The sequence below is a fragment of the Natrix helvetica genome, assembly GCF_964273705.1.
Source record: "Natrix helvetica genome assembly, chromosome: 6".
NCBI classification, from domain to species: domain Eukaryota; kingdom Metazoa; phylum Chordata; class Lepidosauria; order Squamata; family Natricidae; genus Natrix; species Natrix helvetica.
Window position 1 is genome coordinate 32,744,749 of NC_138553.1, and position 14,121 is coordinate 32,758,869.

The window sequence follows — 14,121 nt, forward strand, 5'->3', positions numbered from 1 at the left end:
TGTCCCAACCTATAGCCTTCTCTGTCAAAATGTAGACATGACATGAGCAGATGCTGCATTTGATCTTGCAAGATGGTATTCTCTGAAAAGAAGACTCTGCACATACTGGAATAACGGCAGGAAGACGATAATGACTTCAGATTGCATGGTAATTCTCTCTGTACATTATCATTTTTTAATAATGTGCCATACATAATAGAGAGATGGGTTAGCGTTGTGGTTAAGGCATATGTCTAGTAAATAGTTCTGTTTCAGGTACAAAACCAGCTGGGTGACCTTGTGTATGGAAGTGTGTGTGTGTGTGTATTTCATATGCTTGTGTCTGTAAGGACGGTTTATTCAAAGTTGAAACCTGCTTAAATGAGGATGTGTCATACACGATGTCTATGTTTATCCCATATTTATGTCTGGCAATTCACTGTTTTCTTAAATATATGATCATGTCGAATAATTTTTTTTGGCAAAGGTAATAGAATACAGTGATGTATTCTATTGGTCAGATGTACTGGACTTAAAATACATCTTCAATTAAGTATACTTTAAACCAGTCCCAAACTTCTTGAAAAACATCTCAGTATCTTTAGTCACAGTTCCCTCTTTTCTATAAACTCCAGGCAGGGCAAATTTCCTTTAAATACTGCTCACAACTTCCATAGAAACTGAAATCCTTTGTAGCCAAAAAGCATTTTCAGATACACGTAGTCCTCAATTATGATCATAACTGAGCCTGGAATTTGGTCGTAAGTCATTGTAATCATTAAGCAAGATCCCCATGTGGCTACCTTGCTCAATGACCAGCTCTCCTCACTGTGGTCATTAAATGATACGGATTATTAAGAAGTCCTGCTGGGATGCCTCAGGGACTAGTGGTGGCCTTTGGAGGACTGCCCCCTCTCCCAGCATGTGGAAACTTGCTGTGGGCTAGAAGGCATGTTTGGTTTAAGCCCAGTAGTGTGCAGGCCTCCTGCCTCCCCCTCCCATTCCCAAGAAGCCTATCGTTCTCACTCTACCCCACACACCTGGAAAGCTTCAAGTGGTTAGGTCCAGGATTGCTGCTATCATAAGGTATGAATCCTCCCCAATTTCTTTTACTTTAACATTCTGAATACAGGCCTTACGATCCAATTTGGACTAGCTTTTGCAGCTTAGTTTTACTGGTTCCACTGACTTAAACCAAGCCATTAGAACAAAAACCTGGAGGATGACATTAAAAATTAGAAATGTCCTGCTTTATTTAGAATGTTTAGGTTTCTTCACTAAGGCAAGATGCTACAAATAAATCACGAGCATCAATACTAATTTCAGTGTAAAGAATATAGCTCCTACTGGCGTGATGTCATTAATGGTACAGATGTAGTGATGATATATGTCCATAAAACCCATGTAGAGTATTTTAGATGTTATAGTTGTAGTATATGTCAGACTGTTTGTGCAAACCTCTATATCTCAGAATCGCATGACCTGGGCAGACAAACTCTCTCTTTTTGTTGTCATTTTCTAAAGTGTTTCCTATCTACTTTGTATTTTGTTTTGTGTTTTCACCATTTATTTATTAATAGATGAGCACTGTAACATCTTGCAGAATGTTACTGCCATTCGGCACTGAAGGTTCCAATTTCAAAACCCCAAACACCTGCTACAAAATTCAGCATCGAAGGAGAAACCTCTTCCCTGTTACTAAGAGGAATGTAAATTATTTGTTGTAAATGTGGTGATTCCCTTTCTAACTGTGGCTAATGTCAAATGCTATGAGATTTGAATGCATTGGCCTAAAGAAAGTTGTTTTTTCAGGCCAGAGCTCTTTGATCAACTTTACAAAACTCTATAGTCTCTTCCAAGGATTACAGAATTGCAGTTTTACAGCACTGGAACTTGCTTTCACCTGGCCTCAAGTTGCTTGAATCAACAGAGGGATAGAATCAAGATCACGTGAAGTGTTAATACCACTTTATAATGCCTTGGTGAGGCCACACTTGGAATACTGCATTCAGTTCTGGTCGCCACGATGTAAAAAAGATGTGGAGACTCTAGAAAGAGTGCAGAGAAGAGCAACAAAGATGATTAGGGGACTGGAGACTAAAACATATGAAGAATGGTTGCAGGAACTGGGTATGTCTAGCTTAAGAGAAAGAAGGACTAGGGGAGACATGATAGCATTGTTCCAATATCTCAGGGGCTGCCACAAAGAAGAGGGAGTCAAGCTATTCTCCAAGGCACCTGAGGGTAGAACAAGAAGCAATGGGTGGAAACTAATCAAGGAGAAGCAACTTAGAACTGAGGAGAAACTTCCTGACAGTGAGAACAATTAATCAGTGGAACAGCTTGCCTCCAGAAGTTGTGAATGCCCCAACACTGGAAGTCTTTAAGAAGATGTTGGATAGCCATCTGTCTGAAACAGTATAGGGTTTCCTGCCTAGGCAGGGGATTGGACTAGAAGGCCTCCAAGGTCCCTTCCAACTCTACTATTGTATTGTATTGCTCAGCTCTCAACCTACCATGCCTATCTGTTGTATAGTAGCTTAATTTGATACGAGCTATAAAACATGATAAGGCCAAAAAAACCACGGTCCTTTATATAATATCTTTTATTATAAAGGATGGTCCTTTTTTTTTCTTCCAAAAATCAAATTGTGCTTTATTTTGGTCATTTTTTAACCATTCAAATGGTACCACTTAATGCAGTTTCTGATATTCATGTGAAATATATGGAAATTATATTTTATAAACAAATGTATATATAGTGCTTGTACAAAAAGTTTTTCTTGGTTTTGTTCCTGAACTTTCTTGAATTATTACCTCTTTCAGATTTGCCCCCTTTTACAGTTTGTCCTTTCTTCCTCCCCCCCCCCAACTAACATGATCTTTGTCCCAATATAGCCAGCTTCATTTATTCAGCTGTTGTATAATATAGCGGTCCCTAACCATTTCGGTTTGATGGACTGGCGGAGGGAGGGGAGTGTTCTGTGTGAGTGGCAAGTGCGTGTGCATGCAGCTCTATTTGTACAGGTGGTGCACTTCTACTGCTCTCAGAAGTAGAGCTTTCCAAGTGTGCCCACCCACCCACCGCTTAGGCAGGTGGAGCTGCCCACATGCATGCGCTTACTCGCCCCTTATGAGGCCTGGTTCAGAATGGGTTGCAGGCCAAGGGTTGGAGACCCCTGGTATAATAGACTCTATTCTACCTGGAAGGCACCAATAAACCCTAGAAGAAAGATATGTTACTGAAGATACAACACTGGCAACATAAATGGGCAGAAATGGAAATGCTAGCAGCAGAATAAAACAGGTTTGAGCAAATTTAAACCAGAATGGCTTCCACAGATATTGCATATTATGTCATAAGTTAAATTTAAGTATTTAATGTGTGGTGTTTAAGAATAAAAAATGACTAAGGAAATAAAAATATAATTTCTTTTTTTAATAAATATTGTACATCATTTAGAGAACTAAGGGGAGGTAAGAAACTAAATATTTACCTATAATGTTTTTAGTAGTTTTTGTCCTTTTTTATCTTTAAATAACAAAACAGCAAATACTTGAGCATTCAGGTCAGATTCAATAATATTCTTAAAATTCTTTTCCTTATTGTTACAAATAACAAAGCATTTTGGGTTTTAATTTCTCATCAATAATATATTGTGTATCAACTGCACAACTTTTGCAACATCTTTGTCCACTTACCGGTACTGGTATAACAGCATTTTTTAAAAAAATGTTTCTTCTTTTATCTCTCTCTTTTTTTTAAAAAAGTAAAAAATAAGAAACCCTTGACATTTATGGCTTACAATAATTACAGTTTGGGGAGGGGGTTTGGACAGCTGCCCTTCAGGTTAATTGATGCTAAAGCAATATACTGCAGAATGGTTCATTATAAAATATATTTGAGAAATCCTAAATTCATGAGGCTAGGAAGTTGGAGGAGGAAATCCAGTTGCAGTTTATCAATAGAAATTCTTTGACACTGAATTATCAGCTTCACAGAAGTGAATGCCTGCAGCTGGTACCTCTTATTTAGCAGCTGAGGCCTGAGTCCAGCCAAGAGATCAGAAATGGTTTCTTAATGAAAACTAATTTCTAAGTTTGGCAATTGTCATCCTGGGGACAGCTGCAACTTCTCCAAGTTAATATGGGCGGAACTTTCGCTGTGCTCTCATGAGAGCAATTTTCTGCTTATCCTCTTCAAAATTCTTTCTTAGCTGGGCTATATCTGAAAGAATCACAAAAGATATTAGATAGGAGAGATGAGAATATCGTTCTTAAACCATCTAGGTTTTCAATCTTATCATCTGTTAGCAGGTAAGATACTCAAGGTGATTCAAATTATTACTGGAAAATAGGGATGAGAAAGACAAATGCTTTCACAACCTTCAACCCATTTGCCGTTATGTCACCAGATAACAAAGTGGGAGTTAGCTAGAGAATATGAAAACGTTTTTGTGTATTTAGCAATCATCCTATCCCATTGTTAGTATTAACCATTCTGAGTTGGGGGTTACTTAGATAGTGTTCCACCTGTCTTTCAAGTGATGTACTGGAAATAATTTCCTCCCTGATACCAGTATTTTGATTGGGGAGAAAAAGAGGGCATAGCAAAAATGCCTTTAAGTTCTAAACTTAAATTTTAAAAACTTGCTGTGATATAACTTGAGTCTGGAACCCAGTTTTATTTGCTTTTTTAATTTAAATTTTTAATGGCTTCTTTTTGGTAAACCTTTGCTACAAGTGATATGGGGGATCCACACGGTTTGTGCATGATTTACTGAAGCAGAAGAAAACAAAGTCTCTCAGTTTTAGTTTTCCTTCTCTCACCTCACCAAAGCAATATATATGTTTCCATTGCATCATCATTGATCACCCAAATAAAAACCAATGTTTGGAAATGGTGTTAACGACTTTTAGTTATTCTCCAGATTGACTACAGGAAGACTATGTTACCTAAACAACACAATCTGATGTTATTCAAACTACGCTCCTTTATAATTAGATGTGATGCTATACCCTGGGGAGCTAGTTTAGGGTAAGTGATCAAGCCATCAGGTTGAAACTTGGAGACTGTGAGTTCTACTCTTCCCTTAACTACAGTCTCTTAGCTCCAGGCCAGTCATTCTCTCTTAGCCCTAGGAAGCAGGTAATGGCAAACCACTTCTGATATCTCTGGTGTTCCCGGGTCAGGTAGCCTGCATTCTGTATCTGTGCATCTGAAGAATTTTGCATTTATATCATGAAATTCATAATCTAATTTTCAGCTAGTTTTTCTAACTAACAATATCATTTTGAATGTTATTTCTAACTTATTGGATATTCTGCCCCAATAGTTTTCTTCTGCAAATTTGATAAATATTCCTTATTCCGGTTCACCCCAGTGATTAATAAAAATGTCACTTGAACCTTATGCCTGAAACAGTTCATGGAAGGTAAATAACTCACGTTGCCTCTTGGTTTCACGATGTTGCCAGGCATAAAAATTGAGCAGTTCCTTCCGTGCTCTCTTGCGTTTCTCTCTTTCTAGGGCCCTCAAATTGGCTGCTTCTGTCCATGGAAGACCAGGCTTTCGGCCCTTCCTTGTCACTTTCACCCACCCTTCCTTGTCAGGAATACCTTCTTCCTTTTCAGCCTTGGCTTCTTCCTATTCCAGGAATGTGAAGGGGAAAAAAATCATCTTGTATGAAAATAGTTTGATGTCAGACTTGCTTTCAAGAAGTGCTTACAATCCAGAAGGGCATTCTTAACTTGAAGAAATCCCAGTTTTGTGCAAAGTGAGCTTTCTTATAATAGCAGTTTTGTTCTCAGGAAATATGGATAATGTAATTGTCCACATAATCATTTTTGAGATATGTGATACGTTGGGGAGAAAATGCTCTGGCCAAGTTCAGTATGGTGGACACATGTGGTACAACAAACACAGATAATGCATTGAAAATATTATATTTTTTGGATTGAAAACATATTAACACTTTACATCCCACTTTGCTTTTTCTCTTCTGCCTCTTCTCAAATATACTTTGTGAGATAATAGCAACAGCAATAGCACTTAGACATATACCGCTTCACAGCCCTCTCTAAGCGATTTACAGAGTCAGCATAATGCCCCCAACAATCTGGGTCTTCATTTTACCAACCTCGGAAGGATGGAAAGCTGAGTCAACCCTGAGCCTGGTAAGATTCGATCTGCCAAACTGTTGGCAGCTGGTGATAAGCAGAAGTAGCCTGCAGTACTGCACTCTAACCACTGGGCCACTGTGGCTCTGTAATAATATGCTCAGACAAATAATGGCTAGTCCAAGATCACTCAATGAGCTTTCTGGCTGAGGAACTAAACTCGTTTCCCAGGCCCCACCTAAACATTTTAATCACTGCACTATGCCAACCAATACTAATCCTAACCCATTCCAGAGGTGTTGGATCAAGGAAAGACTCTGAAGACAGGCAGTATTTCCCTACAATTATGTCCTTCGTTGGTTTACCTTTGCAATCTTTTGATCATAATTTTGCATGAAAAAGTCAACTTCTGTCTTCAGCTCAGCGGGATCCACAATTGAGGCTGCATATCTGGCAATCCATTCTGAAAGAGTGAAAACAAAATAATCAACAACTTTGCAGTGCAATTCTCAAGATATGAAAAGGGGGGGAAATCATCTTGAGTATCTGGAAGTTGGTCTTCATATATTCTGAACCAGATTCAGTGTTGTAGGACAAACCGATCTATATCTAAGCACAAAAGTTTACATTTTATGGTATTATTTTACAGTATTACTATTATTATGTCAAGCCAACCAACAATATAAATGCATGCATACACCCAATATGACAGCCACTGGGGATTTAGTGCTGTTAGGCTGGATTGCCATTAGGGAGACCCAGTGTTGTGGCTCATCAACTGCCAGCGGAGATGGCAGTCTAGTCAGATGAGTCAGAGTAGATGGAGGGGGTGCCTGGGTTACCAGCGGAAGGCTCTGAGGAGCAGGAGGTCTATTCTCTGAGATGTCCAACAAACACAAAACAAACTTTTATATTGTAATAAACTCATTTTAAGAGCAAAAGGATCTAATTCACTAATTTGCCTTACACTATTTATCAGAATATGAAAATAATTAAGTGTTAAGGGGTCACTACTTGCTTTAGCGGCAATCCTGGCAGAAATGTCAGGCTTGAAGCTTCAACTAGTAGGATCTAAAGAGCGCTACAAATGGTTGTGTAACTCTATTAATTTCACATAGTTTTTTCAACTTTTCGAAATTATCAAGTTCTCATTTTATTTTTTTGAATTTCTAACAAATGCACCAATAAAATTAAGGCCTAGCAGTCCATTTAACATCTGAATAAAACGTTAAGTAATTAAGTTTTATGTGCTTCAAAATTTTATAGAATGCTTTATCAAAAATGTCTATTCTCACTTTTTAAAAATGAATTTAGAACTTCCTATTCATGTTTAACTACAACAGTTTCCATTGCTATGTGGAACACACGCTAGCTTTCATAAATCCAAAATATGCATTATTTATATTAGCATAGGAGTTGACATCTTGCGTTTCAAGATATTGTGTTCTAATTCATTCCTTTTTTTTTCTTGACTGGTAAATATTTATTTCTGCAATATATAGAATATCCCAATCTGTTCTGATTCAGGATGGCTTACAAGGATAACAGTAAAATACTATAAAATCAAACATCCAGAGAAAAAAAATCATTTATGCAATATATAGAATATCCTAATCTGTTCTGATTCAGGATGGCTTACAAGGATAACAGTAAAATACTATAAAATCAAACATCCAGGAAAAAAAAATCATTTATGCAATATATAGAATATCCCAATCTGTTCTGATTCAGGATGGCTTACAAGGATAACAGTGAAATACTATAAAATTGAGAAACCAAAGAGCCAGAAAAAATAATCAGTTACATTAAACCAGAGCCCGAAGATAGAGCCAAGACTGAAGGGCTTATTTAAGCCCTTGATTTCCAGTTCTGTCTAATATTTCTCAGGGACTACTGAGTACAGCCCTAAATGTAGACTTCTGTATGGAAAAGGGAAATGTGTAGCATTTGTACTTAACTTACTGTGAATGCCAGTTTTCACAGGATGGCTGTCTGAAGATATTATCAGGGGTCCTTGTAGTGATGAGGATTTGGCAGCCTGTACTCCAGCAGGTCTTCTGAATACCACATAAGCTACTTGGAATCCCTGTGAAGCAAGAAGCATTTTGTTTCAAGTTTCACTTACATATGTGCCAAAAAATAAGGGCAACCATAGAGGTAGCCTCATCCTAGCTGTTCATATGCCATTATGATTTTCTCCCCATTGCCATGTATCTAAAATACAAAAGTCAGTCCTGGAATCATTCTCTATTTTGCTGGGATTACTTGCAGGTGGTTCTGTCACATATAGGTCTGGAAATATTTATGAATCCTGGTCTAACCTAGAGCCCATTGAATAAACGTAGCTAAATATTATATAATAAAATATTGTACACTAGTTGCTAAAACAAAAATTGCTTCTTAAGCAAGGGCCTTGACTCTCCCTCCTTTAAAGTATCAAGAAATCAGCCTGCAAAAATTATCTAGGGTAATCTGGATTATAAAACGAGCAGAGGCAAATTGAGGCAAGCTAGAAAGGGAACCAACACCTTTCAGCCAAAAGCTACCACAACAGCACATAGTAAGTTTGTTCATCTAAAACAGTGATGGTGAACCTGTGGCACGTGGAGCCATTTGTCAGGGCACGCAAGGCGCTGCCCTGTTAGCTGGCCAGCGCGCATGTGCGTGCTGGCCAGCTGAGTTCACCGTTTTTAAAAGCCATTTTTTTGTCCCCACCAGGCTCCAGAGGCTTTATAGGAACCTGGGGAGGGTGAAAAGAGCCTCCGCCGCCCCCCTGGAGGCCCTCCGGAGGCTTCAGGGACCGTCCGGAGGCTTCCCTAAAGCCTTCGGAATGCTTAAAATGATCCTCGGAGAAAACCGGAATGACTTCCGGTTTGCTCGGAGGGTCGTTTTAAGTGTTCCGAAGGCTTCAGGGACCGTCCGGATGGTCCCTGAAGCCTTTGGAGAGCTCAAAACGACCCTCCAAGCAAACCGGAAGTCACTTCCAGTTTGCTTGGAGGGTCATTTTAAGTGGTCCGGAGGCTTCCCTGAAGCCTCCGGAGGGCCTCCGGGGGGGCAGGGGAGGCTCTTTTTGCCCTCACCAGGCTCCTATAAAGCCTCTGGAGCCTGAGGAGGGTGAAAAAAGCATGTAAAAAGGGGGGGGGGGCTGCTGTGCGTGCATGCGCACTTGGGGGGTCGCGCATTGCATTATGGGTGTGGCACGCCTGCACACGACCCCCCTGCGCTCCCCCCACTTGTGGCACGCGAGCCAAAAAAGGTTCGCCATCGCTGGTCTAAAAGGTCTTGATGCACATCATAAACGCTGATGTTTCATTAAGGAATCAAGAACATGAGGAATAAGGCAATACTTGACTATCATAATGACACATTTGCTTTTTCAAAAGTGCTCATTTGTCTTTCTTAAAAAGATAATGCCACAGCTCCCTTCATCATGGTATTCTCCTCCACATTCCCCATTTACCAAGATTATCTTGTTATTGAAGAACTTGGTCCTGGATATTTCTGTCCCATCTCCTGGCTTTGGCCTTTCACACATCTCCACAGATTGTATGGGGCAAAAGGTGGAGAAGAGCCTTGATAAACATTCCTAAAAGGAAAGGAAAAAAAGGTTTCAGCACAATTCACGGCATAGTTAGAGAGTGGACATTTCTATAAGATGAAAGGGTTTCTTCTATTTTGCCCAAAATTTTCATCTATTTATAGTAGGCAGGTTACTATTCACATCTTTCTTCAATCAGGGTTCATAGCTTGAGGACCAAGTTATGAATATGGCCTTTGAAAACCTTTGATATTGGTTCCAGAATCCCTCTAAAAGTTTCTGTGGTTATCTAATTTTTAATGTGAGAGAAGGGGGAAATTATAAAATAAATGGCTAGATATGATATAACATATATTTCATTTTATTTATCCTGTTATCCTGCTCACTACTTTTTATGCCTTAATTTTTGGACTCCAGCAACCAACACGTCATTCAAAAAGTCAGCAAGGCCCCCTGAAAACTGTGGATACTTTCTTAAGAACTCTTAAGAATTCTGTACGTTTCTTCTGGGGTCTTGGTGTGCTACACCTTTCTTTTGGCAGTGAGCCCTGATCACAATTTTGAGATAGAATTAACTCGATCCTTCATGTGGATGGGGGGCAGGGCAGAAAGAAAAAGGCCTATATATTCCTTTAACTATACTACTTCTTTATTTGCTCAATCTTTAAAAAAATTCATATTCAAGATGGTCATTCATTCCAACCAGCACTGCAAATATCTACAATCAGCTGTTCCATACCTCTTCTCAACATTAATATCTGAACTATGAAAGCTGAAAGCCCACACATCTTGTGGGGCACTAAATTAGAGGGACCACATTAGGCAGAAGTTCAGATAGACTAAAACAAGATAAGTTAACAGAATGAAAACAAAACACACATTTTTGTCTGAAGATTTGTATTCTAAGCAGAATGCTATTCATAAAAGTCCAATGTACACTATATTGCCAAAAGTATTGCTCACCCATCCAAATAATCAGATGCAGTTGTGAGCGAATACTTTTGGCAATATAGTGTATGTTATCTTCTCAAAGTTATCTTGTTTATTTGTAATATCTCTGTTCTGAATGTCCAAATCTCTGTAGTTTATGTAATCCTCCTCTCCTTACCCAAATAAACTCACCGCTGTACAATATGGAGGGATGTTTAAGACAAAAAGAGTTCGGTTTTGAGGCCTCTTGGGATCTCTGCCCTCTCTGACTTTGTGTTCTTTCACATAGAGATAATGAGGTGACTGGTGCTTCTCAGAAAACTTGATTGGAATAGCTAAAAAGGAAGAAAATCATTTTCTAATTAAGTAACTTCAGGGAAGAAAAACTAATATTGGTGAATTTCTCATAAATGAAAAAAACAATCATTGCAGGGGCTATCACAATTATTTCAATGAATAGAATAAATAGAATACTTTGCCCTTTGATTGGGTTACAATTTCTCTGCAACAGGTAACAATTCTGAAAGATAGTCTAAGGCAACTTTTCCCAACCCGATGCCTTTCATATTGTTGAATTAAGAGTCCTTCTCATCTCCAGGAAGAGAGCAGCATCTCACTAGTTTATTTGCAGTAACAACTGTACACTGATGAATGACTAAAGAGCCATGATGGGGCAGTGGTTAGAATGCAGTATTGCAGGTTGACTCTGCCCACTGCCAGGAGCTTGATCCTGACTGGCTCAAGATTGACTGAGCCTTCCATTCTTCCAAGGTAAGTAAAATGAAGATCCAGATTGTTGGGGGCAATAGGTAAGTAATAAATAGAAAGTGTTGTAAAGCACTATGAAGTGGTATAAAAGTCAAAGTATTATTGCTATATGCTTGAAGCCAAGCTGGTAGGCGTGTGAGGAAGGAAATGTTTTATTACTATGTCTGTATGTGACTGGACAAGATGAGTACAGGCTTATTTACTTATATTTTGTGCGTGCAATATTTATTTTTGGCTTTTACTGTTTGTTTCCTAATTCCTTTTAAGAGGATTGGACTGATTAAACAAACATGCAATCAGATAAAGAGACAGGAGCTGCCCCTTAACTACTGTAATAACACCCTTTTTTTGAGGATTTTTTTTTTTAATTTTACTGACTCTTGATTAGATTGGGGGAAAAACTTCCTGAAGCAGGAAAAGCCCAGGTAGAGTTTTCTTTCCACACAGAGAACATTAAAATTCAGAAATTAAAATGCATATAAGTGTACATTTAAGATCTGTCTTCATTTTTACAGATACATCTGCTGCATCTGTCCACCTTAATCTTCATGGACTTTAGACAATTGTAAACGACTGTATTTTTGCTGAACTGGAATGGGGAATAGGTATTGCATGGCTCTCTAATATCTCCTTTCAACTTTACGTCTATTTTGGACAAACAAATATTTAAACAGAACCACCACAAATTAATAACAAAAATGTTTAATTGAGCAGAACCTTTTTTACTTATGCATCAAGAATGATTATGAGTACATTAGAAGTTAAGTAGTTGGAAACATGAATGCAGAGGATCTCATATTGTTGATTGAGAACCTGTATAAATTGCAATGAACACATATACTATATGAGGCAAAAAATATACATCTGAACATTGATTAAAGATCACTGCCTTGTATAGGAAACAGGAGTAAACATTATTAATAGTTATTACATAACAGTTATTAATAAATAGTGAAAAACTAAAGTAAGTAGATGAATTTAGGTAAATTTGACAAAATGTTTACTAAAAGCAGGAAATACAAAAGCATTCAGACACACAAACACTGAAGAAAATTAGTAGACAATAAGTGCCTTTTGCCAAGAATGATTTTTTTTAAAAAGAGGTGACAATGGCTATGTATAAAAGCAAGTTTCTGCCCATTTTGCTACATTTATGTCAAAACTGAGTATGTCAAGAGAAATGTGAAAATAAGACTGAATAAAGTGAGAATGAGATACTAAGAAACATGTATGGTTAAAACAAGAATAGACGAAGTAAAACCGGGGTATTGAATGAACATCAATATAAAAGTGAGTGACTCATGAGAAAAGTATGTTGAAGTGGTTTGATCTTACAGAGAAAATGAAAGAAAACTGAATTTCAAAACAAATGTAGGAATGAGTAATGGCTAGGGCAGTGATGGCGAACCTGTGGCACGCGGAGCCATTTGTCAGGGCATGCGACGCCTCTGGACAGTCCCTGAAGCCTTCAGAACGCTTAAAACGACCCTCCGAGCAAACCGGAAGTCATTTCCGGTTTGCTCGGAGGGTCGTTTTAAGTGTTCCAAAGGCTCCAGGGAAGCCTCCAGACGGTCCCTGAAGCCTCCGGGGGGCCTCCGGGGGAGGCGGGGGAGGCTCTTTTCGCCCTCCCCAGGCTCCTATAAAGCCTCTGGAGCCTGGGGAGGGTGAAAAAAAGCATATAAATGGGGGGGGTGCCTGTTGTGCGCGCATGCGCACTGGGGGGGTCACGCATTGCATTATGGGTGCGGCATGTAGATACCTGTGCCCCCTGCGCTCCCCCCACTTGTGGCACGTGAGCCAAAAAAAGGTTCGCCATCGCTGGGCTAGGGGGAGGAAGAGAACAAGAACACTATGATAGACAGAATTGAAATTGATTTTCAAAACAAGACAGGTAAAAGAGAATGTATGATAGTGTTTGGTGGAAACAGGAAGAATTGCAAGGATAGAAAGGCACAGAGAGCAGCATCTCACCTCACAATGGTGTTGTGGGGAAAATAGGAGAAAGGATTATTATATATGTTTGCTACCTCGAGGTATTTATAAAAAGAAAGGTGGTACAACACAAACAAACATTGTGCTTTTGCACCACACCAGGTATTTGTGCAACTAGGTAGTTCATGTGAAAAAAAAGGATGGGATCACACTATTCCACTGCTTTTTTGAAAATCATTTTATTGGTTTACTATTTCTTATACCTTTTTGCTCTTTATATAATGTTGCAAAGTAGAAGCCTGTTCTTTCGTATATGCATTCATTTACAGAATACTCGGATCACAAATGGGATCAAAATTAATTTGGATTCCCCCTCTAAGCTACCTGTCAGAAAGGCCAATTTATTTAATCACTGCTTCCATTATCTCCTTCTGCAGAAAACCAGTTTCCAAATACAAGCAGAAGCGCAACACTTGTACGCAGGCCTTTTGCATCCGTGTATGCATTATATGTTTGCCCCATTAGGGAAAGAAACAAAAGGATGCGTATCAGCACACGGCCCAAACCAGGTCGGAGGCCATTGAAACCCTCAAGCAACCGAGAAAGCAGCTTCAGGATTAAACAGAGGTTCCTTTCTTCGTCTCCCAGCCCTGTTCCCTACTCACCGGTGTATCCCAGGGGGGCGACAGCGTCTCCATTTTTCACACACTTCGAGCCGGAGGCCGCCATTTTGCCTCGGAGGAAATGGCGTCATCCTTCCGCAACCGTTGAGCATCGCGAGGTTTGGGGGACCAATCGCTTTCCCGGGAAAATCGAAGGGAGGCTTCGTCCCTGCCATCTGCGCAGCCTTGGGG

General features: G+C 39.3%; 1 protein-coding gene across 1 annotated transcript; it reads right to left on the minus strand.

The window, feature by feature from the left end:
* Positions 1 to 3,397: 3,397 nt before the first annotated feature.
* On the minus strand, positions 3,398 to 14,055 carry RRP7A (ribosomal RNA processing 7 homolog A). The gene is made up of 7 exons (XM_081957730.1): positions 13,933 to 14,055; positions 10,760 to 10,902; positions 9,560 to 9,685; positions 8,062 to 8,185; positions 6,465 to 6,562; positions 5,428 to 5,626; positions 3,398 to 4,207 (listed from the first exon to the last, which is right to left on the minus strand). The coding sequence occupies exons 1-7, from the start codon at positions 13,994 to 13,996 to the stop codon at positions 4,122 to 4,124; spliced, it is 840 nt and encodes a 279-aa protein (XP_081813856.1). The 5' UTR covers positions 13,997 to 14,055; the 3' UTR covers positions 3,398 to 4,121.
* Positions 14,056 to 14,121: the final 66 nt, after the last annotated feature.

What these genes read in the sequence shown, in the direction of transcription:
- RRP7A (XM_081957730.1), bottom strand. Translation starts at nt 13,996, where the DNA reads ATGGCGGCCTCCGGCTCGAAGTGTGTGAAAAATGGAGACGCTGTCGCC. An exon ending in TCCCTCCATATTGTACAGCG is followed by an intron (nt 9,686 to 10,759) that starts GTGAGTTTATTT and finishes CTTTCCTTTTAG; the next exon opens with GAATGTTTATCAAGGCTCTT. An exon ending in TCAATAACAAGATAATCTTG is followed by an intron (nt 8,186 to 9,559) that starts GTAAATGGGGAA and finishes CTTGCTTCACAG; the next exon opens with GGATTCCAAGTAGCTTATGT.